General features: G+C 52.0%; 2 protein-coding genes across 3 annotated transcripts; both read right to left on the reverse strand.

Moving 5' to 3' along the window:
- Positions 1-276: 276 nt before the first annotated feature.
- On the reverse strand, positions 277-9,130 carry LOC119945684 (cytochrome P450 2C27-like). 2 transcript variants are annotated; one of them, XM_038766805.1, is made up of 9 exons: positions 8,924-9,130; positions 8,169-8,208; positions 6,664-6,813; positions 5,403-5,563; positions 3,898-4,074; positions 3,398-3,539; positions 1,905-2,092; positions 682-823; positions 277-567 (listed from the first exon to the last, which is right to left on the reverse strand). In XM_038766805.1, exons 1-9 carry the CDS (start codon positions 9,101-9,103, stop codon positions 386-388), a joined length of 1,362 nt encoding a protein of 453 aa, XP_038622733.1. In that variant the 5' UTR covers positions 9,104-9,130; the 3' UTR covers positions 277-385. The 2 variants fall into 2 exon arrangements, with proteins under 2 accessions (XP_038622733.1, XP_038622732.1); XM_038766804.1 differs by having other exon boundaries at positions 8,046-8,208.
- Positions 9,131-12,935: 3,805 nt separating this feature from the next.
- Positions 12,936-21,441, reverse strand: LOC119945682 (cytochrome P450 2C27-like). Its single transcript, XM_038766801.1, has 9 exons — positions 21,250-21,441; positions 20,393-20,555; positions 19,057-19,206; positions 18,072-18,232; positions 16,608-16,784; positions 16,108-16,249; positions 14,570-14,757; positions 13,365-13,506; positions 12,936-13,248 (listed from the first exon to the last, which is right to left on the reverse strand). Exons 1-9 carry the CDS (start codon positions 21,427-21,429, stop codon positions 13,067-13,069), a joined length of 1,485 nt encoding a protein of 494 aa, XP_038622729.1. The 5' UTR covers positions 21,430-21,441; the 3' UTR covers positions 12,936-13,066.
- Positions 21,442-27,552: the final 6,111 nt, after the last annotated feature.

Raw genomic sequence — 27,552 nt, forward strand, 5'->3', positions numbered from 1 at the left:
TATTTACTGAGTGTTTGGGAGAGTGCAGCACAACAATATAACGGACACAGTCCACTCAGAAACCTGGGTCCCTCACTCTTAGGGAGAAAAGGGGTGTCCCGGTGACATTACAGCTTCCCAGTCAGAGGGCCTGAGAGTCACGAGGACCTGGGTTTTAATCCCGGCTCCTCCACTTGATTGCTGTGTGATCTTGGGCAAGTCACTTAACTTCTCTCGACCTCAGTTACCTTATGTGTAAAATAGGGATCGAGACTGTGAGCCCCACGTGGGACAGGGACTGTGTCCAACCCGATTTATTGTACCTAGTGCTTAGTACATCATTATTATTATTATTTCCTCCAATCGTCAATGGAGGAGGCCCCTATGAGGACTGGTCCCGAGCGGGTCAGCGTGGGGTGACGCAGATCTGGAAGGGGCGTGGCAGGTTGGCCACACCGCGGATCCCGGGTTGCACGTCCACAGCCTCGACTCCTGAGGGTTGGCTAAACCGGAGGCTCTGCAGCAGCGTGGTGAGGAAGAGGAAGAGCTCCATACGGGCGATGCCCTCGCCAACACAGTTCCGCTTGCCTGGGTGGGCAGAAGTGGGGCACGGCTCCCACCTGCACTCCTCCTCGCCCCTCATCTCAGCCCGAAGCCAGGTGCCCTTTGCCCTCCTCCACCCCTCAACCCTGTGCCCAGCACCTGCAGCAAAGACCACGAAGGCTCCACTCTTCTTAAAGGCTCCCTTTTCATCCAGGAAGTGTTCTGGGGCAAAGCTTTCGGGCTCTGGGAACTGCTGTGGGTCATTGAGGACGGAGCCCAGGACTGGGTAGACCGTTGTGCCCTGGAAGAGTGCGGGAGTTGGAGTCGGGATGGTGGCGGAGAGGGGGTGTTAGGAGGGCTGTTACCTGGTCTGGTCCTGCCTGGTTTCCCGGGGGACACGAGCAGGAAATCGGCAGCAGGATAGCCGAGACTGATGTGCTGGGCAAGTCAGCTGGAGAGGAGTGAAGAGTGTGCGCTGGGGTGTAGTGGGAGAAGAGAGTGGGTGAAAATTGGGGAGAGAGCTGACTGAAGGCCTCAAAGCTCATGTTGAGGAGTTCCTGGTTGAAATGGAGAGGTCTGGGTATCCACTGGAAGTTTCTGAGGAGAATGGGGTTCCCGGGAAGAGAGGGGTGGAGGATTTGGAAGAGTGTGTGTGTGTTTGAGGGGGAGCAGGACCATAAGTCCTGAGTTGGACCTGGGGAGAGAGAAACCAGGGCCCGGACTTTCAACTCCTCTTCCCACTCCACCCTCTGTCTGCACCAGCTTTCAGAGAACCCTCTAGACTGTAAGCTCATTGTGGGCAGGGAAAGTGTCTGTTTATTGTTGTGTTATAATAATAATAATAATAAGAATTCATTGTCTTAATAATAATAATGGTGGTATTGTTAAGCATTTACTATTTGCCAAGCACTGGGGTGGATACAGGCAAATTGGGTTACACACAGTCCCTGTCCCACATGGGGTTCACAGTCTCAATCCCCATTTTTCAGATGAGGTAACTGAGGCACAGAGAAATGAAGTGACACAGCAGACAAGAGGTGGAGCCAGGATGAGAACCCATGACCTTCTGACTCCCAGTCCTGTGCTCTATCCACTTTGCCATGCTGCTTCCCTGCTGCCCAAGTACACTGTACTCTCCCAAGCCCTTAGTACAGTGCTCTGCACACAGTAAACGGTCAGTTAACACGATTGAATGAATGCATGAACCTGCCAGGCCACATGTGTTTCTTCTGGTCCTAGGCTGGTGGGTGAGGGACCTGGTGTACGGCTTCCTTAATCCTTTCCAGGCCACGGTCTGACCCCTATGACCCTGGCTGGGTTAGGGGAGGTTAGAGGACCCCGGGTGGGGGGGGGCAGGGAGGGGAGCACGAGGCTCAGGGTACCTTGGGGATGACGAAGCCGTGGAAAAGGATGTCTCGGACGGTGGCACGGGGGAAGCCGAGGGGGAGCAGATTGAGGTGGCGCTGGATCTCGTGGATGGTGGCATCTGTGTAGGGCATCAGGGCCCTGTCCTTGACCGCCGGGGCCCGCTCCTGCCCGATCACCTGGTGGATTTCCTCGTAGATCTTGTCTGGGGGTTGGAGGGACAACACCGGGGGATAGAGACATGTCAGCTTCCCTAGCCCCCCAAGTGCCATCTCACCCCACCCCACCCTCCCTGCTCCTGCACGTGGCCCCAGTGCAAAGAGCACGGTTCTGTGGGTCTGAGGATCTGGGTTCTAATCCACTCTGCTTGCTCGGAGACCTTGGGCCGATCATTTCATATCTCTGCGCCTCAGTTCCCTCGTCGTAAAATGGAGATCGAGTGTGAGCTCCATGTGGGATAGGGATTGCGCCTGACCTGATTATCATAAATCAACCCCTGTGCTTAGAACAGTGCTTGGCACACAGTAAGCACCTAAGAAGTACCATAGTTATCACTAAATTATTATCACCGCAGAGCTTAGTACTGTGCTTGACACCTTTATTGTTATCAATTATCAAGTGCTGTGGAGTAGTTTCTGATTCATGGTGACTTTATGGATCTATTTTCTCCAGAATGTCCTATCTTCTGCCGTAATCCGTAATCTTGCTAACGATTCTTCCCTGATTGTTGTTATGGTTTCTACGCATCTAACTGCTGGTCTTCCTCTTCCACGTTTTTCCCTGGACTTTTCCTAGCATTAGTGTCTTTGCCAGAGAATCAATCCTCCTGATGATGTGTCCCAAATATGCTAATCCAAGTCGAGTCATTTGGCCTTCCAAAGACCACCTTGGTTTAATTGGCTCCAAAACCCATAAGTATGTTTTTCAGGCAGTCTGTGGTATTCGCCAAAGCCAACATCACATTTCAAAAGAGTTGATGTTCTTTCTATCCCGTTTCTTCACTGTCCAGCTTTCAGATCCATACACTGTCACTGGAAACACCAAAGAATTGGCGGTTTGTATTTTTGTGGCAATTGTTATATCGGCACATTTCATAGTTTTTTTCAGGCTCCTCATGGGTAAATTTCCCTAAAATTAATCTTTGGCATATTTCTTGACTTCTAGTTCTAGTAAACACTTAACAAATAGAGAAATAGTGTTGCCTGTGGATAAAGCATGGGGCTGGGAGTCAGAAGGACCTGAGTTCCACTCCCAGCTCCGCCACTTTTCTGCTGTGTGACCTTGGGCAAGTCACTTCACTTCTCTGGGCCTCAGTTCCCTCATCCATAAAATGGGGGTTAAGACTGTGAGCTCCATGTGGGACAGGGACTGTGTCCAACCTGATTAACAATTATCATTAAACAAACTCAATAAAAATAAATACCACAATTATTATTAGTAGTAGTAGTAGTAGTACCGCAATTCTTATTCTAATTATTATTATTAGTGGTGGTAGTGTCCAGCACATCACCTGCCACGGCCGGGTACTTGAGCAGGATGAGGAGGGCGTAGCGCAGGGTGATGGTGACCGTCTCGGTGCCAGCGATGAAGAGATCGTGGACACACATCTTCAGGTTCTCCAGTGTGAACTCGCTGTCCGGCTGCTGCCGCTCCTGGGGACGGTGGGACAGGAGGGGGACGTGGGAAGCTGCTCCCACCCTGAACCCCCACCATACTAGAAGCCCCACCTCTCCAGGTCACCCAGAGAAGCAGCGGGGCCTAGTAGATAGAGCAGCCTGGGAGTCACAATGTCATGAGTTCTAATCCCTGCCCTGCCCCTTGTCGGCTATGTGACCTTGGGCAAGTCACCTCGTTTCTCTGGGCCTTAGTTCCCTCATCTGTAAAATGGGGATTACGACTGTGAGCCCCACGTGAGACAGGGACCGTGTCCAACCCGACTGGCGCTCCTGCAACATGACTGGTTGCTGGACTGATATGGGGAGGGGCTGGTGGGGCTGGGGCCGGGGCTACCTGCTGCATCTTGAGGAGGAAGCTGTCGATGTAGTCTCGGGGGGCGCTGGGCTCCAGGGTCTCTCGGTGCTTGTCCACCCACGAGGCCCCGAAGTCCTGGATCCGGCGGATGTTGGTGAAGATTCTCTGGTGAGGGCCGGGCAGGTAGTCCATGATGGACGGGATCATGTTGTAGATCTGTGGGGGAGTGGTGAGAGGGGGAGTGGTGAGAGAGGGAGGGAGGGCTTTCAGATCTTGGTGGGCGGGGGCAGAAAAAGGGGTACACCCCCCCCCCCCAACCCCAGGTCTTCTCTGCCACTCCTGGGGCCTCCCTCAGCCACCCTACCCTTCTGTGGATGTCTGTGACCACGGGTTTGGCTGTCCCGGGCTCCACGTCTGTCACTGATGTGGTGGGTCTCCTCTTTGTGTGGGAGTTCTGTCTCCCCCACGTCAGTCAGTCATATTTATTGAGTGCCTACTCTGTGCGGAGCACTGTGCTAAGTGCTTGAAAGAGTACAATATTTATTTGTATCTATGTCCGTCTCTCCCCCCACAGACTGTAAGCTCACTGTGGGCAGGGAACGTGTTTACCGTCTAGATGCCTACCATCTTTATTCTAACGTACTCTCCCAGAGGCTGTAGACACGTTCCCTGCCCACAGTGAGCTTACAGTCTGATGGGGGCGGGGGGGGGGACAGAGACAGTATACACTCACACATACACACATGGAAAGAAACACAGAAAGGAGGAGGCATATAGTCCCTGCCCTCTAGAAGCTGCCAATCTGATGGCAGCTTCTCCCACTCCCTTCTGCATCGCCCTGATTTCTTCCCTTTATTCATCCCCCCTTCCTTTCCACGGCACTTACGTCCCTGTCTGTCATTTTATTTATTTACATTCATGTAAGTCTCCCCCTCTGGACTGTATGCTCACTGTGGGAAGGGAATGCGTCCCGCTAGATTGTTCTATCAGACCCTCTCAAGCGCTTAGTAATAATAATAATTACAGTACTTGTTAAGCGCTTACTATATGCCAAGCACTGTTCTAAGAACTGGCTACAATTTAATCCAGTTGGACACGGTCCCTGTCCCACATGGGGCTCACACTCATCTCCATTTTACAGGTGAGGTAACTGAGGCCCCGAGGAGTGACTTGCCCAGGGTCACACAGCAGACAGGGTGGCGGAGGTGGGATTAGAACCCAGGTCCTTCTGACTGCCAAACCCTTGCTCTATCCACTAAGTAACACTGCTTGATCTGCACACAGTACTCACTCAATATGATTGATGGATTGATTGATAGGGACCCTATGCCCTTCCTCTGTCTGTCCCTCCCCCTGCAGAGTTTGTGTGTGGGTGTCCCAGCAGGCTAGAAGCCCCTCGAGGAAAGAGATGGGTCCCCCTCCACCCTCTGTCCCTCCCAACTTCCCAGGGCCCTGCCCACTCAGGTCAGACTGGGGCTGCCGCCCAAACAGTGTCCCCAGTCCCACTCTCCAGCCACTCCCCCCGGGACCCTGTTGGCATGCACCTGCCCGGACAAGGAGTTTTGCAGCTGGCTGCTCTCGTTAAGAAGCCGCATGAGGGTGAGGAAGTCATCGTCGGTGTAGGAGAACCGCTGTCCGAACACCACTTGGCAGATGACGTTGGCGGTCGCGCTGCCCAGGAGGAACCTGGGGTCGAAGGGCTGGCCTGGGCAGGTGGCGTGGTGACACGAAAGCTGGCAATATTATCGTCTCTGTTCCCCTACCCCCCGGCTAAATGTGCAACATTGACGTCTTCCCTGATTCTCCCAAGCGCTTAATGGAGTGTTCTGCACATTGTAAGTGCTCAGTAGAGACATCGATAATAATAATAATAATAACAATAATAATAGTATTTGTTAAGTGCTAACTGTGTGCCAAGCCTTGTACTAAGTGCCGGGTAATCGGAACCCACATGGGGATCTCAATTCAGGTCAAACTTACTTTGTTCGGAGCACTCTGTTAAGTGCTCCAGAAAGTAAAATAGAACATTCCAGAACCAAGCGCTTAGTACAGTGCTCTGCACACAGTAAGTGTTCAATAAATACAATTGAATGAACATTCTAAGTCAGCAGGAGACCAGGGATCAAACCCCCGTTTTGCAGATGAGGGAGCAGAGGCCCAGAGAAATGAAGCATGGCAGTGTGGTGTGGTGGATAGACCATGGGCCTGGCAGTTGGAAGATCATGGGTTCATATCTCGGCTCTGCCGCCTGTCAGCTGTGTGACCTCGGGCAAGTCACCTCACTTCTCTGGGCCTCAGTTCCCTCATCTGTAAAATGGGGATTAAGACTGTGAGCCTATTGCAGGACAGGGACCCGAAGCAGCGTGGCTCAGTGGAAAGAGCACGGGCTTTGGAGTCAGAGGTCATGGGTTAGAATCCTGACTCCGCCACATGTCAGCTGTGTGATCTTGGGCAAGTCATTTAACTTCTCTGGGCCTCAGTTACCTCATCTGTAAAATGGGGATTAAGACTGTGAGCCCCGTGTGGGACAACCTGATCACCTTGTATCCTCCCCAGCGCTTAGAACAGTGCTGTGTACATAGTAAGCGCTTAACAAATGCCAATTGTTGTTGTTACCTGTACCCACTCCAGCACTTAGTACAGTGCCTGGCACAGAGTGAGCGCTTAACAAGTACCACTATTATTTTTAGTCACCCAGCAGACAAGCGGTGGAGCCAAAATTAGAACCCAGGTCCTCCAACTCCCTGGCCCGTGGCCTGGGGGTAAACTGAGGCTGGAGAGGCGATAGGGGGTGGGGCCGCTCACCCTGGGTTTTGCGGAATTCTTCCAGCAGACTCTGGGCTTCGTCCTGGACACGCTCCTCTAGGCCGCGCTTGCCCATCCCCCAGTCACGCAGGGCGCTGAGGGAGAAGCGGCGTAAATCCCTCCACCGCTCGCCTTTACTCATGATGATCCCTGGGGATAGAGGGACAGACCATCTTTGTTAGGGAGGCAGGGGACACAGGGGGAGGACTGGCCGGGGGAGAGGGGACCCAAGCGAGGCCCTCCAGAGTTTCTCCGGCTTCCCCGCAGAAGTCCCCTTTCCCCCTGCTTCCTCTCCATCCCGCATCGTCCACACACTTGGATCTGGGTAATTTTATTTTTAGACTGTGAGCCCACTGTTGGGTAGGGACTGTCTCTATATGTTGCCAATTTGTACTTCCCAAGCGCTTAGTACAGTGCTCTGCACATAGCGCTCAATAAATACGATTGATGATGATGATGATTTATCCCTTTGCTCTTCCCCTCTCCTAGCCCCAAAGCACTTATATCCACATCTGTCATTTTATTTATTTGTATTGTTGTCTGCCTCCTCCTCTCTAGACTGTGAGCTCATTGTGAGCTGGGAATGGCACTGTTTATTGTTATATTGTACTCTCCCAAGTGCTTAGTACGGTGTTCTGCACACAGAAAGTGCTCGATAAATACGATTGAGTGAATGAAAGAATGAATGAATCTGTGACCTTTGGACATTGGATATTCTTCCTTCCTCCAACCACACAGCACTTTTAGGGGCATTTCTTTAAATTATTGACTATGAATTACTTATTCATATTAATGTCTGTCTTCCCTTCTTGAAAGTGAGCACTTTAGGGGCAGGAAATGTGTCTATTAATTCTGTTATATTGTACTCTCCCAAGTGCTTAATGCAGTACTCTGCACATAGCGCTCTATAATTACCATTGATTGATTGCCAACTCTGTTGTATTGCACTCTCCCAAGCGCTTACTGCAGTGCTCTGCATATAGTAAGCACTCCTTAAATACCATCGATTGATTGCCAACTCTGTTGTAATAATAATAATAATAATAGTTATGGTATCTGCTAAGCACTTACTATGTGCCAGGCACTGTCCTAAGCCCTGGGGTGGATTCAAGCAAATCAGGTTGGCCACAGTCCCTGTCCCCGGTGGGGCTCCCAGTCTCAGTCCCCATTTTACAGATGAGGGAATTGAGGCACAGAGAAGTGAAGTGACTTGCCCAAGGTCACACAGCAGACACGTGGTCCCAAGAGCTTAGTGCAGTGCTCTGCACATGGTACGTGCTCCCTAAATGCTACTGATTGACAGATGGATTCTCTGGTGTCAAAGGGGCTTGGACACCCCTCCCGTGTTGGGTGTCCCCTCCCGCCCCCTTCCTCTCCCGCACCTAGGCCCCGGTTGGTGCGATCCAAAGAGGGGAAGCTGCCCCGGGCCAGGAACTCGTCTCCACGCTCCAACAACACCTCCCGCACCGCCTCGTAGCCGAGGACCATGACGGCCCGCTCCTCACCGAAGTGCACTGAGAACACCGGCCCGTAGCGGGCCCGCAGCTGCCAACACACAACCCTGCCATCCAGGAGCCGCCGCCTCCGGGCCGCCCACCCGGATCCAGGGGCCGGCGGAGAATCGAGGGGCCCAGGGTGGACCGCCCATGCGCCAGTGGAGTGCAGCTGGTCACCCCCCCGCCACTTCCCATTTGCCAGTCCAGTCGGCCACGGGGGCAAGGACCTTGGACTTTCCACCAACCAGGCCTCCTCCCCCAGGCAGCCCCTTCTGATTGATTAGTGTGGCCAACGTCATAACCCCCTCTTTCAACACCCAATAAGAGGTCTTTGGAGAACCATCCCGCCACAAGTCCCTCCTTTCTCTTCTTTTGTTCTCCCCCTCCCTCAGCCCCTCTCTCTCCATCTTTCTCTTTCCTTCCCATCATCTCCCATTCTCCTCTTTTCTCCCTCCCCCTTGTTCCAACATTCCTCTCTCCCTCCCTTGACCCTCCTCAACACCTGGATGGAATTGGCCAGGTCCTTGGTATCCATCTGCCTTAATGGCAGAACGCACCCACTCCACACCCAGTAAGAGGTCTTTGGAGACCGCCCCCCCCCCCCGCCCCCAGCAATAAGTCCCTCCTTTGCCTTCTTTCATTCTCCCCCTCCCTCAGCCCCTCTCTCCCCATCTTTCTCTTTCCTCCCCATCATCTCCCATTCTCCCCTTTTCTCCCTCCCCCCGGCCCCAACGTTCCTCACTCCCTCACTTGACCCCTCTCACCGCCTGGATGGAATTGGCCAGGTCCTTGGTATCCATCTGGAGGAGGTTGCCTAGGACAGGGAGAGGGAAGGGTCCGGGGGGCAGCTTCCCGGCCCTCCGCCTCCTCCCACGGGTCAGGAGAAAGAACAAGATGCAGACGCAGGCCACCAGGAGCAGCCCCGCGGTGCCCACTGCTGCCATGCTGCCTCCGCTTAGATTTGCCCCCGGCCCGGGCACAGGTCCCCAACCCCACCTTCGGATCTGGGATGGGCTTCCCAGAACTCAATCAATGGTCACCCGATGGAGAGATAAACACCAGGGACCGTCACGTGATCCTTCTGGCAAGAGGATCGTGATGACCTAACTGGGGAAAACAGATTTGGTATGTTTCACTCTGTCAGTCAGTCATATTTATTGAGCACTTACTATGTGCAAAGCATTGGACTGAACGCTTGAGGGAGTACAATAGAACAGACACATTCCCTGCCTACAAGGGGCTTACAGTTCAGAGGGCAGGAAATAAATGACAGAGGTGGACATAAGTGGTGTGGGGCTGGGAGGGGGGATGAATAAAGGGAGCAAGTCAGGCCTATGCAGAAGGGAACGGGAGAAGAGGAAAGGAGGGCTTAAGGAAGGCCTCTTGGAGGAGATGGGCCTTCAGGAAGGCTTGGAAGGCTGCGGCGCCTGGCCTCCCAATGAGCCAGCACAATTGGGGACTGCTCCGGACCCCTTCGGGGGTACTCCCCTGACATGGGACCCCTTACCCAAAGGCCCACCTTATTGCCAGATCCCACCCAATCCACATAGAACTCTCTTGGGGAAGAGGATGGGGAGGCAGACTGTCTGATAGAGAAACTTTTAAAAATGGTATTTGTTGTTATTATAACAAATAATTGCATTTATTAAGTGCTTACTATGTGCCAGGAACTGTACTAAGCACTGAGGCCGGGTACAAGCTAATCAGGTTGGACAGAGTCCATGTCCCACATGGAGCTTAATTCCCATTTGAGAGATAAGGTAATAGAGGCCATTGATCATTCATATTTATTGAGTGCTTACTGCTACTACTAATAATAACTGTGGTATTTGTTAAGTGCTTACCATGTGCTGGATTCTGGGGTGGGGTGGATACAAAGTAATCAGGTTGTATTCAGGCCCTGTCCCACATGGGGCTCACAGTCTTAATCCGCATTTTACAGATGAGGTAACTGAGGCACGGATAAGTAAGGTGACTTGCCCAAGGTCACACAGCAGACAAGTGACGGAGCCAGGGCTAGAACCCAGGTCCTTCTGACTCCCAGCCCGGTGATCTATCCACTGGGCCACTCTGTGGGTGGGGATCAAATCTACTAACTGGGACAGGGGAGGACAATATAACAATCCAATGGACACATTCCCTCCCTGTGAGGAGCTTAGAGTCTAGAAGGGGAGAAAGACACTAATATAAATAAATCAATTACAGGTATGTATATAAGTGCTGTGGGGCTGGGAGAGAGACTCAATATGTCCAAGACTGAACTCCTTATCTTCCCTCCCAAATCCTGCCCTCTCCCTGACTTTCCCATCACGGTAGACAGCACTACCATCCTTCCCGTCTCACAAGCCCGCAACCTTGGTGTCATCCTCGACTCTGCTTTCTTGTTCACCCCTCACATCCAATCCGTCACCAAAACCTGCCGGTCTCACCTCCTCAACATTGCCAAGATCCGCCTTTTCCTCTCCATCCAAACTGCTACCCTGCTGGTTCAATCTCTCATCCTATCCTGACTGGATTTACTGCATCAGCCTCCTCTCTGATCTCCCATCCCCCATCTCTCCCCTCTTCAGTCTATACTTCACGCTGCTGCCCAGATCATCTTTGTGCAGAAACGCTCTGGGCATGTTACTCCCCTCCTCAAAAATCTCCAGTGGTTACCAGTCAACCTACGCATCAGGCAAAAACTCCTCACTCTTGGCTTCAAGGCTGTCCATCACCTTGCCCCCGCCTACCTCACCTCCCTTCTCTCCTTCTCCAGCCCAGACCGCACCCTCCACTCCTCTGCCGCTAACCTCCTCACTGTGCCTCATTCTTGCCTGTCCCGCCGTCAACCCCCGGCCCACGTCCTCCCCCTGGCCTTGAATGCCCTTCCTCCGTACATCCGCCAAGCTAGCTCTCTTTCTCCCTTCAAAGCCCTACTGAGAGCTCACCTCCTCCAGGAGGCCTTCCCAGACTGAGTCCCCTCTTTCCTCTCCCCCTCCCCATCCCCACCACCCTATCTCCTTCCCCTCCCCACCGCACCTGTATATACGTTTGTACAGATCTATTACTCTATTTTACTTGTACATATTTACTATTCTATTTATTTTATTTTGTTAATATGTTTTGTTTTGTTGTCTGTCTCTCCCTTCTGGACTGTGAGCCCCTTGTTGGGTAGGGACCTTCTCTATATGTTACCAACTTGGACTTCCCAAGCATTTAGTACAGTGCTCTACACACAGTAAGCTCTCAATTAATATGATTGAATGAATGAATGAATGAGTGAATAAAGGGAGCAAGTCAGGGTGAGCAGAAGGGAGCGGGAGAAGAGGAAAGGAGGCCTTAGCCAGGGAAAGCTTCCTGGAGGAGATGTGCCTTCAATAAGGCTTTGGATGATGGGGTGGCAAGTATGTGCCAGACGCTGTTCTAAGCGCTGGGGTACATAGGAGCTAATTAGGTTAGGCACAGAGAGTAGGATGAATGATCAAAAGCCTAAAGGGCTCGCATCCAATTGCCTCCCTCTCCACAGGGACCATTGGTCCAATTCATACCAAGGGCTCGTATGGGGGTGTCAACTAGGGGAAGCAGCGTGGACTGGGGAAACAGCACGGCAGAGTGAATAGAGCTGGGGCCACGGAGTCAGAAGGTCATGGGTTCTAATCCCCGCTCTGCCACTTGTCTGCTCTGTGGCATTGGATGAGTCATTTTGCTTCTCTGTGCCTCAGTTACCTCATCTGGAAAAGGGGGATTGAGACTGTGATCTCCACCTGGGATGGGGACTGTGTCCGATTTGATTCATTTGTATTCCCCCGCCTCCCCAGCGCTTAGTACAGAGCCCGTCGCATAGTAAGTGCTTAACAAATACCAAAATACTGATGCTGCTGCTTTTTTTTCTTTTTTTGTGGTACCGTATGGCTTAGTAGATAGAGAACCGGCCTGGGAGTCAGAAGGACTTGGGATCTAATCCCAGCTCTACCAAATGTCTGCCGTGTGAGCTTGGGTAAATCACTTAACTTTTCTGGGCCTCAGCTGCCTCATCTGTAAAATGGGGATTACGTGTGTGAGCCCCAAGCAGGACAGGTACTGTGTCCAACCTGGCAACCTTGTTTCTATCCCAGCGCTTAGTACAGTAGCTAGCACATAATAAGCACTTAACGAAGAAGCAGCGTGGCTCAGTGGCAAGAGACCGGGCTTGGGAGTCAGAGGTCGTGGGTTCTAATCCCAGCTCCACCACTTGTCAACCGTTTGACTCAGGGCAAGTCACTTAACGTTTCTGTGACTCAGTTAATTTATATGTAAAATAGGGATTAGAGACTGTGAGCCCCGTGTGGGACAACCTGATAACCTTGTATCTACCTCAGGGCTTAGAACAGTGCTTGGCACATAGTAAGCGCTTAACAAATAACATCATCAAATGTTATGTAAAAAGAAAAAAAGCAGAGCCCCGGGTGACAGTTGGAGAAGCAGGGCATGGGGACCAGGCGCTGGCCCTACAAATCATCATCGAAGTCATCATCGGTGCTATTTACTGAGTGTTTGGGAGAGTACAGCACAACAACATAACAGACACAGCCCACTCAGAAACCTGGGTCCCTCACTCTTAGGGAGAAAAGGGGTGTCCCGGTGACATCACAGCCTCCCAGTCAGAGGGCCTGAGAGTCGCGAGGACCTGGGTTCTTATCCCGGCTCCTCCACTTGATTGCCGTGTGATCTTGGGCAAGTCACTTCACTTCTCTCAGCCTCAGTTACCTTATGTGTGAAATAGGAGTCATGACTGTGAGCCCCACGTGGGCCAGGGACTGTGTCTAACCTGATTTATTGTATCTAGTGTTTACTACAGCATGATCATTATTATTATTATTATTGTTATTATTATTTCCTCCAATCGTCAATGGAGGAGGCCCCTATGAGGACTGGTCCCATGTAGGTCAGTGCGGGGTGACGCAGATCTGGAAGGGGCGTGGCAGGTTGGCCACACCGCAGATCCCGGGTTGCACATCCACAGCCTGGACCCCCGGGGGTGGGCTCAGCCGGAGGCTCTGCAGCAGCGTGGTGAGGAAGATGAAGAGCTCCATGCGGGCGATGCCCTCACCGGCACAGTTCCGCTTTCCTGGGTGGGCAGAAGAGGGGCACGACTCCCACCTGCACTCCTCCCTGCCCCACGTCTCGGCCCGAAGCCGGGTGCCCGCTGCCCTCCTCCGCCCCGCCAAACCCCATGCCCAGCACCTGCAGAGAAGACCACGAAGGCTCCGCTCTTCTTAAAGGCTCCCTTCTCATCCAGGAAGTGTTCTGGGGCAAAGCGTTCAGGCTCTGGGAACTGCTGTGGGTCATTGAGGACGGAGCCCAGGCCTGGGTAGACCGTCGTGCCCTGGAAGAGTTCGGGAGTTGGAGTCGGGATGGTGGCGGGGAGGGGGGGTTAGGAGGGCTGGCACCTGGTCTGGTCCTGCCTGGTTTCCAGGGGGACACGAGCAAGAAATCAGCAGCAGGATAGCCAAGACTGATGTACTGGGCAGGTCAGCTGGAGAGGAGTGAAGAGTGCACGCTGGGGTGCAGTGGGAGAAGAGAGTGGGTGAAAAGTGGGAAGAGAGCTGACTGAAGGCCTCAAAACTCATGTTGAGGGGTTCTTGGATGAAATTGAGAGGTCTGGGTAACCACTGGACGTTTCTGAGGAGAAAGGGGATCCCGAGAGGGGAGGGGCAGAGGATTCGGAAGAGTGTGTGCATGTGGGGCAGGGGGCAGGACCGTAAATCCTGAGTCGGACACGGGGAGTGGGAAACCAGGGCCCGGACTTTCAACTCCTTTTCCCACTCCACCCGCCATCTGCACCAGCTTTCAGAGAGCCCTCTAAACTGTAAGCTCGTTGTGGGCAGGGAAAGTGTCTTTTTATTGTGTTATAATAATAATAATAATTCATTGTCTTAATAATAATGATAGTGGTATTGTTAAGTGTTTACTATTTGCCAAGCACTGGGGTGGATACAGGCAAATTGGGTTACACACAGTCCCTGTCCCACGTGGGGTTCACAGTCTCAATCCCCATTTTTCAGATGAGGTAACTGAGGCACAGAGAAATGAGGTGACACAGCAGACAAGAGGTGGAGCCAGGATGAGAACCCATGACCTGACTCCTGTGCTCTATCCACTTTGCCATGCTGCTTCCCTGCTGCCCAAGCACACTGTACTCTCCCAAGCCCTTGGTACAGTGCTCTGCACACAGTAAACGGTCAGTAAACACGATTGAATGAATGCATGAACCTGCCAGGCCACATGTGTTTCTTCTGGTCCTAGGCTGGTGGGTGAGGGACCTGGTGTACGACTTCCTTAATCCTTTCCAGGCCACGGTCTGACCCCTATGACCCTGGCTGGGTTAGGGGAGGTTAGAGGACCCCGGGTGGGGGAGGGCAGGGAGGGGAGCACGGGGCTCAGGGTACCTTGGGGATGAAGAAGCCACGGAAAAGGATGTCTCGGACGGTGGCACGGGGCAGGCTGAGGGGGAGAAGATTGAGGTGGCGCTGGATCTCGTGGATGGTGGCATCCGTGTAGGGCATCAGGACCCTGTCCTTGACAGCCGGAGCCCGCTCCTGCCCGATCACCTGGTGGATTTCCTCATAGATCTTGTCTAGGGGTAGGGGGGAAAACATCGGGGGATAGCGACATGTCAGATTCCCTAGCCCCCCAAGTGCCATTTGACCCCCCCCAAACCCTCCCTGCTCCTGCACATGGCCCCAGTGCAAAGAGCACGGTCCTGCGGATCAGAGGATATGGGTTCTAACCCGCTCTGCTTGCTCAGTGATTTTGGGCCAGTCACTTCACTTCTCTGCGCCTCAGTTCCCTTGTCGTAAAATGAAGATCAAGAGTTTGAGTTCCATTTGGAACAGGGACTGCGCCTGACCTGATTATCATAAATCAACCCCTGTGCTTAGATCAGTGCTTGGCACACAGTAAGCACCTAAGAAGTACCATAGTTATAACTAAATTATCACTCCAAAGCTTAGTACTGTGCTCGACACCTTTATTGTTATCAATTATCAAGTGCCGTGGAGTAGTTTTCTGATTCACGGTGACTCTATGGATCTATTTTCCAGAATGTCCTATCTTCTGCCATGATCTGTAATCTTGTTAATGATTCTTCCCTGATCGTTATAATTTCTACTCATCTAACTGTTGGTCTTCCTCTTCCACGTTTTTCCCTGGACTTTTCCTAGAATTAGTGTCTTTGCCAGAGAATCAATCCTTCTGATGATGTGTCCAAAATATGCTAATCCAAGTCGAGTCATTTGGCCTTGCAAAGACAACCTTGGTTTAATTGGCTCCAAAACCCCTTATTTTTTTCGGGCAGTCTGTGGTATTCGCCAAAGCCTTTTCCAACATCACATTTCAAAAGAGTCGATGCTCTTTCTATCCCGTTTCTTCACTGTCCAGCTTTCAGATCCATACTCTGTCACTGGAAGCACCAAAGAATTGGCGGTTTGTATTTTTGTGGCAATTGTTATATCAGCGCATTTCATGATTTTTGCCATGCTCTTCGTAGGTAAATTTCCCTAACATGAATTAATCTTCAGTGTATTTCTTGACTTCTAGTAAATGCTTACTTAACAAATAGAGAAATAGTGTTGCCTGTATATAAAGCATGGGCCTGGGAATCAGAAGGACCGGAGTTCCACTCCCAACTCCGCCACTTGTCTGCTGTGTGACCTTGGGCAAGTCACTTCACTTCTCTGGGCCTCAGTTCCCTCATCCGTAAAATGGGGGTTAAGACTGTGAGCTCCATGTGGGACAGGGACTGTGTCCAACCTGATTAACTTGTATCTATCCCAGCACTTAATACAGTGCCTGGCACCTAGTAAGCGCTTAACAGAAATCATTAAACAAACTCAGCAAGAACGAATATCACAATTATTATTACTAGAAGTAGTAGTACTGCAATTATTCTTATTATTGTTAGTGGTGGTGGCTTCTGCCACATCACCTGCCACGGCCGGGTACTTGAGCAGGATGAGGAAGGCGTAGCGTAGGGTGATGCTGCTTGTCTCGGTGCCAGCCACGATGAGATCGTGGACACACATCTTCAGGTTCTCCAGCGTGAACTCGCTGTTTGGCTGCTGCTGCTCCTGGGGACAGTGGGACAGGAGGGGGATGTGGGAAGCTGCGCCCACCCTGATCCCCCACCAAACTAGAAGCCCCGCCTCTCCGGGTCACCCAGAGAAGCAGCAGGGCATGGTAGATAGAGCAGCCTGGGAGTCACAATGTCATGGGTTCTAATCCCTGCCCTGCCTCTTGTTGGCTATGTGACCTTGGGCAAGTCACCTCGTTTCTCTGGGCCTCAGTTCCCTAGTCTGTAAAATGGGGATTAGGACCATGAGCCCCACGTGAGACAGGGACTGTATCCAACAGGACCGGCGTTCTGGCAACATGGCTGGTTGCTGGACTGCTGTGGGGAAGGGCAGGTGGGGCTGGGGCCGGGGCTACCCGCTGCATCTTGAGGAGGAAGCTGTCGATGTAGTCTCGGGGGGCGCTGGGCTCCAGGGTCTCTCGGTGCTTGTCCACCCACGAGGCCCCGAAGTTCTGGATCCGGCGGATGTTGGAGAAGAACAGCTGGTGAGGGCCCGGCAGATAGTCCATGATGGACGGGATGATGTTGTAGATCTGTGGGGGAGTGGTGAGAGAGGGAGGGAGGGCTTTCAGACCTCGGCGGGTGAGGGGGCAGGAAACGGGGCACCCCTCCTCCCCCCAACCAAGTTCTTCTCCGCCGCTCCCGGGGCCTCCCTCATACACTCGGCCCTTCTGTGGATTTCTGTGGCCACGGGTTTGGCTGTCCCGGGCTCCACTTCCATCAGTGATGTGGTGGATATCCTCTTTGTGTGGGAGTTCTGTCTCCCTCGTGTCAGTCAGTCATATTTATTGAGCGCTTACTGTGTGCGGAGCACTGTGCTAAGCGCTTGGGAGAGTACAATATTTATTTGCATCTATGTCCATCTTCCCCCCACAGACTGTAAGCTCACTGTGGGCAGGGAACGTGTCTACCATCTTTATTCTATCGTACTCTCCCAGAGGTGGTAGATACGTTCCCTGACCACAACAAGCTTACAGTCTAAGAGCTGCCAGTGTGATGGCCGGGGGGTGGGGGTGTGGGGGTGGAGGAGACAGGATACACTCACACATACACACACAGGAAGAAACAGAGAGATGAGGAGGCATATAGTCCCTGCCTCTTCCCACACCCTTCAGGGTCACCCTGATTTCCTCCCTTTATTCATCCCCCATTCCCAGCCCCACTTCGCTTAGGTCCCTATCTTTCATTTTATTTATTTACATTCATGTCAGTCTACCCCTCTGGACTGTAAGCTCACTGGGGGCAAGGAATGTATCCCGCTACATTGTTCTATCAGACCCTCTCAAGTGCTTAGTAATACTAATAATAAGTACGGTGCTTGTTAAGCGCTATGTGCCCAGCACTGTTCTAAGCACTGGCTACAATTTAATCCAGTTGGACACGGTCCCTGTCCCCCATGGGGCTCACACGCCTACACCCATTTTACAGATGAGGTAACTGAGGCCCCGAGGAGTTCCAGGGTCACACAGCAGACAAGTGGCAGAGCCAGGATTAGAGCCCAGGTCCTCCTGACTCCCAGAACCGTGCTCTATCCACTAAGTGACGCTGCTTGCTCTGCACACAGTAATCGCTCAATATGATTGATTGATTGATTGATAGGGACCCTATGCCCTTCCTCTGTCTGTCCCTCCCCCTGTAGAGTTTGTGTGTGTCCCAGCAGACTAGCAGCCCCTCGAGGATAGAGACGGGTCCCCTTCCACCCTCTGTCCCTCCCGCCTGCCCAGGACCCAGTTGTCTCAGGTCAGACTGAGGCTGCCATCCCCACAGTGCCCCCAGCCCCGCTCTCCACCCATTCCCCCCGGGACCCTGTTGGCACGCACCTGCCCGGACATGGAGCTCTCCAGCTGGGTGCTCTCGTTAAGTAGCCGCACGAGGGTGAGGAAGTCGTCGTCGGTGTAGGAGAACCGCTGTCCGAACACCACCTGGCAGATGACGTTGGCGGTCGCTCTGGCCAGGAGGAACGTGGGGTCGAAGGGCTGGCCTGGGCAGGTGGTGTGGCGACACGAAAGTTGGCAACATTACCGTCTCCGTCCCCCATCCCTGCTAAATGTGTAACGTTGGGATCCTTCCCGATTCTCCCAAGCGCTTAATGGAGTGCTCTGCACATTGAAAGTGCTCAATAAATACACTGATGAGGATAATAATAACAATAATAATAATAGTATTTGTTAAGTGCTAACCGTGTGCCAAGCCCTGTACTAAGTGCAGGGGTAGGTACAAGATAATTGAGTCCCACATGGGGCTCTCAATCCAAGTCTGACTTACTTCGTGTGGAGCAATCTGTTAAGTGTAAGTAACAGTAAGAGTATTGTATTGCAAGTATTAAGTATTGTAAGAGTATAATACAACATTCTAAGTCGGAGGGAGAACAGGGATCGAATCCCCATTTTGCAGATGAGGGAACTGAGGCCCAGAGACGTGAAGTGAAGCAGCATGGCATAGTGGGTAGACCGCGGTCCTGGGAGTCAGAAGATCATGGGTTCATATCCCGGCTCTGCCGCTTGTCTGTTGTGTGGCCTTGGCTAAGTCACCTCACTTCTCTGGGCCTCAGTTCCCTCATCTGTAAAATGGGGATTAAGGCTGTGAGCCCTATGCAGGACATGGACCCGATTTACTTGTACCCGCTCCAGCGGTTAGTACAGTGCCTGGCACAGAGTGAGCGCTTAACAAGTGCCACAGTTATTATTCTTATCACCCAGCAGACAAGTGGTGGAGCTGGAATTAGAACCCAGGTCCTCTGACTCCCGGCCTGTGGCCCGGGGGTAAACTGAGGCTGGACAGGCGATAGGGGGTGGGGCCGCTCACCCTGGGTTTTGCGGAATTCTTCCAGCAGGTACTGGGCTTCGTCCTGGACACGCTCCTCTAGGCCGCGCTTGCCCATCCCCCAGTCACGCAGGGCGCTGAGGGAGAAGCGGCGTAAATCCCTCCACCGCTCCCCTTTACTCATGATGATCCCTGGGGATAGAAGGGCAGACCGTCCTTGTTAGGGAGGAAGGGGGACACAGGGGGAGGACTGGCGGGAGGAGAGGGGACCCAAGCGAGGCCCCCCAGAGTTTCTCCGGCTTCCCCGCAGAAGTCCCCTTTCCTCCTGCTTCCTCTCCATCCCGCATCGTCCACGCACTTGGATCTGGGTAATTTTATTTATCCCTTTGCTCTTCCCCTCTCCCAGCCCCAAAGCACTTATGTCCACATCTGTCATTTTATTTATTTGTATTGTTGTCTGTCTTCCTTTCTCTGGACTGTGAGCTCATTGTGGGCAGGGAACGGCACTGTTTATTGTTGTATTGTACTTTCCCAAGCGCTTAGTACAGTGTTCTGCACACAGAAAGTGCTCGATAAATACGACTGAGTGAATGAAAGAATGAATGAATCTGTGACCTCTGGACATTGAATATTTGTCCCGCCCCCCCAATCCCACAGCACTTCTAGGGACATTTCTTTAAATCATATGTTACGAATTGCTTATTCATGTTAATGTCTGTCTTCCCCTCTAGATTGTAAGCACGTTAGGGCCAGGGAATGGGTCTACTAATTCTGTTGTATTAGCACTTAGTACAGTGCTCTGCACATAGTGAGTGCTTTGTAAATACCATTGATTGATGCCAACTCTGTTATACTGAACTCTCCCAAGAGCTTTGTACGGTGCTCTGCACACAATAAGCACTCAATAAATACCACTGATTAATCTCCATCTCTGTTGTATTATACCCTCCGAAGCGCTTAGTGCAGTGCTCTGCACATAGTAAGCGTTCATTGAATATCATTGATTGATTGCCAACTCTGTTGTAATAATAATAAAAATTATGGTATCTGTTAAGCGCTTACTATGTGCCAGGCACCATACTAAGCACTGGGGTGGATACAAGCAAATCAGGTCGGCCACAGTCCCTGTCCCTGGTGGGGCTCCCAGTCTCAATCCCCATTTTACAGATGAGGGAACTGAGGCACAGAGAAGTGAAGTGACTTGCCGAAGGTCACACAGCGGACAAGTTGTACTCTCCCAAGAGCCTAGTGTAGTGTTCTGCACATGGTGCGTGCTCCATAAATGCTACTGATTGGCGGATGGTTTCTCTGGTGTCAAGGGGGCTTGGATTCCCCTCCCGTGTTGGGTGTCCCCTTCCGTCCCCTGCCTCTCCCGCACCTAGGCCCCGGTTGGTGCGGTCCGCAGAGGGGAAGCTGCCCCGGGCCAGGAACTCGTCTCCGCGCTCCAACAGCATCTCCCGCACTGCCTCGTAGCCCAGGACCACGACGGCCCGCTCCTTGCCGAAGTGCACCGAGAACACCGGCCCATAGCGGGCCCGAAGCTGCCAACACATAACCCTGCCGTCCTGAAGCCGCCTCCTTCGGGCCGCCCGCCAGGATCCAGGGGCCGGCGGGGAATCGAGGGGCACAGGGTGGGCCGCCCACCCACCAGTGCAGTGTAGTTGGTCACCCCCCTGCCACTCCCCATTTGCCAGTCCAGTCGGCCACAGGGGCAAGGTCCTTGGACTTTCCACCGGCCAGGCCTCCTCCCCTGGGCAGCCCCTTCTGATTGATTAGTGTGGCTAATGTCACAACCCACCCACTCCACACCCAATAAGAGGTCTTTGGAGAAACTCCCCCCCACAAGTCCCTCTTTTCTCTTCTTTCATTCTCCCCCTCCCTCAGCTCCTCTCTCCCTATCTTTCTCTTTCCTCCCCTTTGTCTCCCATTCACCTCTTTTTTCCCTCCCTTCAGCTCCAACGTTCCTCTCTCCCTCCCTTGACCCTTCTCATCACCTGGATGGAATTGGCCAGATCCTTGGTATCCTTCTGGCTTAATGTCACAACGCACCCACTCCACACCCAATAAGAGGTCTTTGGAGAACCAACAAGTCCCTCCTTTGTCTTCTTTCATTCTCCCCCTCCTTCAGCCCCTCTCTCCCCATCTTTCTCTTTCCTCCCCATCATCTCCCATTCTCCCCTTTTCTCCCTCCCTCCGGCCCCAACGTTCCTCTCTCCCTCACTTGACCCTTCTCACCGCCTGGATGGAATTGGCCAGGTCCTTGGTATCCATCTGGAGGAGGTTGCCTAGGACAGGGAGAGGGAAGGGTCCAGGGGGCAGCTTCCCGGCCCCCTGCCTCCTCCCGCGGATCAGGAGAAAAAACAAGATGCAGATGCAGGCCGCCAGCAGCAGCCCCACGGTGCCCACTGCTGCCATGCTGCCTCTGCTTGGATCTGCCCTGTGCCCGGGCACAGGTCCCCAACCCCACCTTCGGATCTGGGATGGGCTTCCCAGAACCAATCAATGGTCACCCAATGGAGAGATAAGCACCAGGGACCATCACATGACCCCTCTGGCAAGAGGATCATGATGAGCTAACTGGAGAAAACAGATTTGGTATGTTTCAGTCAGTCATATTTATTGAACAATCAATCAATCAATCAATCGTATTTATTGAGCTCTTGAACACTTACTATGTGCCGAGCATGGGACTGAACGCTTGAGAGAGTACAATAGAACAGACACATTCCCTGCCCACAAGGGGCTTAAAGTCCAGAGGGGCAGGAAATAAATGACAGAAGTGGACATAAGTGGTGTGGGGCTGGGAGGGGGGATGAATAAAGGGAGCAAGTCAGGATGACGCAGAGAGGAACGGGAGAACAGGAAAGGAGGGCTTAGTCAGGGAAGGCCTCTTGGGGGAGATGGGCCTTGGATAAAGCTTGGAAGGCTGCGGGATCTAGCCTCCCGATGAGCCAGCACAATTGGGGGCTGCCCCGCACCCCTTTGGGGGTATTCCCCTGCCATGCGACCCCTTACCCAAAGGCCCACCTCATTGCCAGACCCCACCCAGCCACAGAGAACTCTCTCGGGGAGGAAGATGGGGAGGTAGACTGCCTGGTAGAGAAACTTTTTGCAATGGTATTTATTGTTATTATAACAAATAATTGCATTTGTTATGTGCTTTCTATGTGCCAGGCACTGTACTGAGCACTGAGGCTGGGTACAAGCTAATCAGGTTGGACAGAGTTCATGTCCCACATGGAGCTCACAGTCTTAATCCCCATTTGAGAGATGAGGTAACTGAGGTAATTGATCATTTGTATTTATTGAGTGCTTACTGCTACTACTAATAATAATTGTGGTATTCGTTAAGTGCTTACCATGTGCCAGGCTCTGTTCAAAGCGCTGAGGTGGATACAAAGTAATCAGGTTGTACACAGTCCCTGCCCCACATGGGGCTCACGGTCTTAATCTCCATTTTACAGATGAGGTAACAGAGGCACGGAGAAATGAGATGACTTGCCCAAGGTCACACAGCTGACAAGTGGTGGAGCCAGGGCTAGGACCCAGGTCCTTCTGACTCCCAGCCCCGTGATCTATCCACTGGGCCACTCTGTGGGTGGGGACCAAATCTACTAACTGGGATGGGAGAGGACAGTATAACAATCGAACGGACACATTTCTTCCCCACGAGGAGCTTAGAGTCTAGAGGGGGAGAAAGACACTAATATAAATAAATCAATTACAGATATGTATATAATATAAGTGCTGTGGGGCCGGGAGAGGGATGAATAAAGGGAACAAGTCAGGGTGAGCAGAAGGGAGTGGGAGAAGAGGAAAGGAGGCCTTAGTCAGAGAAAGCTTCCTGGAGGAGATGTGCCTTCAGTAAGGCTTTGGATGACGGGGTGGAAAGTATGTGTCGGGCACTGTTCTAAGTGCTGGGGTAGATAGGAGCTAATTAGTTTAGGCACAGAGGGTAGGATGAATGATCAAAAGCCCAAAGGGTTCGCATCCAATTGCCTCCCTCTCCACAGGGACCATTGGTCCAATACATACCAAGGGCTGGCATGGGGGTGTCCTCCCTTATTGACACCCATGCCCATCATTCCCGTCAGCTCTTCTGTACATTTAACTCCCTTCTCAGGCCCCCCGGTTCTTCCCCCTCCTCCTTCCCTCACCCCCAACGATCTGGGCTCCTACTTCATTGATAAAATTAAATCCATCAGGTCTGAGCTCCCCAAAGTCACACCCCCGCTTCTCCAACTCCCCGGCTCTCAACGCTCTCTGCTACTCTCCCATCCTTCCCGGCAGTATCCTCAGAGGAGATCTCCTCCCTCCTCTCAAGTGCTACTCTGGCCACCTGTGCTTCTGACCCATTCCCTCTCATCCTATGAAATCTCTTGCTCGGTCTCTTCTCCCTTCCTTAACTTCCATCTTCAACCGCTCACTCTCCACTGGTTCCTTCCCCTCTGCCTTCAAACATGCCCATGTCTCTCCCATCCTAAAAAAACCTTCTCTTGACCCCACCTCACCTTCTAGTTATCACCTTATCTCCCTCCTACCATTCCTTTCCAAACTCCTTGAATGAGTCGTCTACATGCGCTGCCTCGAATTCCTCAATGCCAACTCTCTCCTCGACCCCCTCCAATCTGGCTTCTGTCCCCTACATTCCATGGAAACTGCCCTCTCAAAGGTCACCAATGACCTCCTGCTTGCCAAATCCAATGGCTCATACTCTATCTCAATCCTCCTCGACCTCTCAGCTGCCTTCGACACTATGGACCACCTCTTCTCCTCAACACGCTTACCAACCTTGGCTTCACAGACTCTGTCCTCTCCTGGTTCTCCTCTTATCTCTCTGGCCGTTCATTCTCAGTCTCTTTTGTGGGCTCCTCCTCCCCCTCCCATCCCCTTACTGTAGGGGCTCCTCAAGGGTCAGTTCTTGGTCCCCTTCTGTTCTCGATCTACACTCCCTTGGTGAACTCATTTGCTCCTACGGCTTCAACTATCATCTCTACACTGATGACACCCAAATCTACATCTCTGCCCCTGCTCTCTCTTCTTTCCTCCAGGCTCGCATCTCCTCCTGCCTTCAGGACATCTCCATCTGGATGTCTGCCTGCCATCTAAAACTCAATATGTCCAAGACTGAACTCCTTATCTTCCCTCCCAAGCCCTGCCCTCTCCCTGACTTTCCCATCACTGTTGATGGCATTACCATCCTTCCCATCTCACAAGCCCGCAACCTTGGTGTCATCCTCGACTCTGCTCTCTCATTACTCCCCTCATCCAATCTGTCACCAAAACCTGCTGGTCTCACCTCCACAACATTGCCAAGATCCGCCCTTTCCTCTCCATCCAAACCGCTACCCTGCTCGTTCAATCTCTCATCCTATCCCGACTGGGTTGCTGCATCAGCCTCCTCTCCGATCTCCCATCCTCCTGTCTCTCCCCACTTCAATCCATACTTCACGGCGCTGCCCAGATCGTCTTTGTGCAGAAACGCTCTGGGCATGTTACTCCCCTCCTCAAAAATCTCCAGTGGCTACCAGTCAACCGATGCATCAGGCCAAAACTCCTCACCCTTGGCTTCAAGGCTGTCCATCACCTCGCCCCCTCCTCCCTCACCTCCCTTCTGTCCTTCTCCAGCCCAGCCCGCACCCTCCGCTCCTCTGCCACTAATTTCCTCACCGTTAGGCCTCGTTCTCGCCTGTCCCGCCGTCGACCCCCAGCCCACATCATCCCCCTGGCCTGGAATGCCCTCCCTCTGCCCATCCGCCAAGCTAGCTCTCTTCCTCCCTTCAAAGCCCTACTGAGAGCTCACCTCCTCCAGGAAGTTTTCCCAGACTGAGCCCCCTGCTTCCTCTCCCCTTCCTCCCCCTCCCCATCCCCCCCCGCCTTACCTCCTTCCCTTCCCCACAGCACCTGTATATATGTATATATGTTTGTACATATTTTTACTCTATTTATTTATTTTACTTGTACCTATCTATTCTATTTATTTTATTTTGTTAGTATGTTTGGTTTTGTTCTCTGTCTCCCCCTTTTAGACTGTGAGCCCACTGTTGGGTAGGGACTGTCTCTATATGTTGTCAACTTGTACTTCCCAAGCGCTTAGTACAGTGCTCTGCACACAGTAAGCGCTCAAGAAATATGATTGATTGATTGATTGTCAACTTGTACTTCCCAAGTGCTTAGTACAGTGCTCTGCACACAGTAAGCGCTCAATAAATATGATTGAATGAATGAATGAATTAATTAATCTAGGGGAAACAGCACAGAGGAGTGACTAGAGCTGGGGCCTGGGAGTTAGAGGGTCATTGGTTCTAATCCCTGCTCAGCCACTTATTCATTCATTCATTCAATATTGTTTATTGAGCACTTACTGTGTGCAGAGCACACTAAGCGCTTGGGAAATACAAGTTGGCAACATATAGAGGATTCCCTTCCCAACAGTGGGCTCACAGTCTAGAAGGTGGAGACAGGCAACAAAACAAAACATATTAACAAAATAAAATAAGTAGAATAAACATGTACAAGTAAAATAAAAAAAATAGAGTAATAAATATGGACAAACATATATACATATATACAGGTGCTGTGGGGAGGTGAAGGAGGTAGGGCAGGAGGGATGGGGAGGTGGAGAGGAAAAAGGGGGCTCAGTCTGGGAAGACCTCCTGGAGGAGGTGAGCTCTCAGTAAGGCTTTGAAGGGAGAAAGAGAGCTAGCTTGGCGGATGTGCGGAGGGAGGGCATTCTGGGCCAGGGGGAGGACATGGGCTGGGGGTCGAAGGCGGGACAGGCAAGAACTGGGCTCAGTGAGGAGGTTAGCGACGGCAGAGGAGCGGAGGGTGCGGGCTGGGTTCTTTGCTTTGTAGACATAGGCACATCTCTTGCCTAAATAGAATTCAGTTTCATCTCGAGCACAGACACCTTCAATTTTCAGAAAAGCAGTGTGCTCCCCCTGGTTTCGGAGACCACGTTTGTAGCCTGCAAAAATGACCTTGGACCATAGTCTTCCAGACATTTTACTGTCTTGAAATCCTTCTCCCAGGAGGCCTCACCAGGATCCAAGATGGTAGAAGAGCATTTTATGTGCTGTTGGGTAAGTCATTTTGCTTCTATGTGCCTCATTTACCTCATCAGGAAAAGGGGGATTGAGACTGCGAGCTCCACCTGGCATGGGGACTGTGTCCAATTCGATTTGCTTATATCAATCCCAGCGCTTAGTGCAGTGCCTGGCTCATAGTCAGTGCTTAACAGATACCATCATTATTAGTCCTCTAGACTGTAATCTCGCTGTGGGCAGGGAATGTGGCTGTTCATTGGTGTATTGCATGCTCCCAAGCACTTAGTATAGTGCTCTGCACACCGTAAGTGCTCAATAAATATGATTGAATTGAATTGAATTAGTGGTGAGAACCCGGGGCCTGGAAGTCGGAGACGGGTGTGCTCATCATTCATTCACTCAGTCATGTTTATTGAGCACTCACGATGTGAACAGCATTCATTCAATTCATTCAATCGTATGTATTGAGCGCTTACTGTGTGCAGAGCACTGTACTAAGTGCTTGGAAAGTACAATTCGGCAACAGATAGAGACAATCCCTACCCAACAAGGGGCTCACAGTCTAGAAGGGGGGAGACAGACAACCAAACAGAACAAAGAGACAGGCATCTATAGCACTAGACAGGCATCCTGGCTCTGCCACTCTCCTGCTGGGTGACCTTGGGTAAGTCACTTAGCTTCTTTGTGCCTCAGTTTCCTCATCTGTAAAATGGGGATTCAATCCCTCTAACTTAGACTGTGAGCCCCATGAGGGACAGGGACTGTATCCAACTTGAGTATCCTATATCAACCCCAGAGCTTGTACAGAGCTTGGCACAAAGTTTGTTTTGAACCAATACAATTATTATCATTATTATTATTGTCATGTTCCTAGTCATACCGCATTATGACCCCTTGAGTGGGACAGATGTTTGTGGGGTCATTCTGGCCATCCTCCTGTTTCTGGGGACCAGAGTAAAGGAGTTTGTGCCGCATGGGCTGGAGGAACGGGACTTAGGCCGGTACGGGCCCGGCTCCGTAGCTCGGCCGAAGCCCGAAACCTCAAGGGGTCCAGAGAAAGGGGCTCTCCAGTGTAACTCCTGTACCTTGCCGGCTGTTCTCTGTTTCCACTTATGGGGGAAGAACAGCCACTCACAGGCTCGAGCACGGGTGACATCACCGGTTGCCAACTAGGAGGGGCAGGGGTCCCCGATGATAATGAGTGGTCCCCAAGTCGCCCCCCACCCCACTGCTCCATTCCAGGATTTACCCCTCCCCTACAACCAGGAAGAATAATGATAATAAATAATAATAATAACTGTGGTATCTTTTAAGCGCTTACTATGTGCCAGGCACTGTTCTAAGCACTGGGGTAGATACAAGATAATCAGGTTGGACACAGTCCCTGTCCCATTATCATCCATTCATTCATTCGATCGTATTTATTGAGCACTTACTGTGTGCAGAGCACTGTACTAAGCGCTTGGGAAGTACAAGTTGGCAACATATAGAG

The sequence above is a fragment of the Tachyglossus aculeatus genome, chromosome 26 (assembly GCF_015852505.1).
Source record: "Tachyglossus aculeatus isolate mTacAcu1 chromosome 26, mTacAcu1.pri, whole genome shotgun sequence".
Taxonomy (NCBI): Eukaryota; Metazoa; Chordata; class Mammalia; order Monotremata; family Tachyglossidae; genus Tachyglossus; species Tachyglossus aculeatus.

What these genes read in the sequence shown, in the direction of transcription:
- LOC119945682 (XM_038766801.1), bottom strand. Translation starts at nt 21,429, where the DNA reads ATGGCAGCAGTGGGCACCGTGGGGCTGCTGCTGGCGGCCTGCATCTGC. An exon ending in CCGCACCAACCGGGGCCTAG is followed by an intron (nt 19,207 to 20,392) that starts GTGCGGGAGAGG and finishes TTCTATCCCCAG; the next exon opens with GGATCATCATGAGTAAAGGG. An exon ending in CTTCGTGGTCTTCTCTGCAG is followed by an intron (nt 13,249 to 13,364) that starts GTGCTGGGCATG and finishes CTGCCCACCCAG; the next exon opens with GAAAGCGGAACTGTGCCGGT.
- LOC119945684 (XM_038766804.1), bottom strand. Translation starts at nt 9,103, where the DNA reads ATGGCAGCAGTGGGCACCGCGGGGCTGCTCCTGGTGGCCTGCGTCTGC. An exon ending in AAAACTCCTTGTCCGGGCAG is followed by an intron (nt 4,075 to 5,402) that starts GTGCATGCCAAC and finishes ACTCCCCCACAG; the next exon opens with ATCTACAACATGATCCCGTC. An exon ending in ACGGCTTCGTCATCCCCAAG is followed by an intron (nt 824 to 1,904) that starts GTACCCTGAGCC and finishes GCACTCTTCCAG; the next exon opens with GGCACAACGGTCTACCCAGT.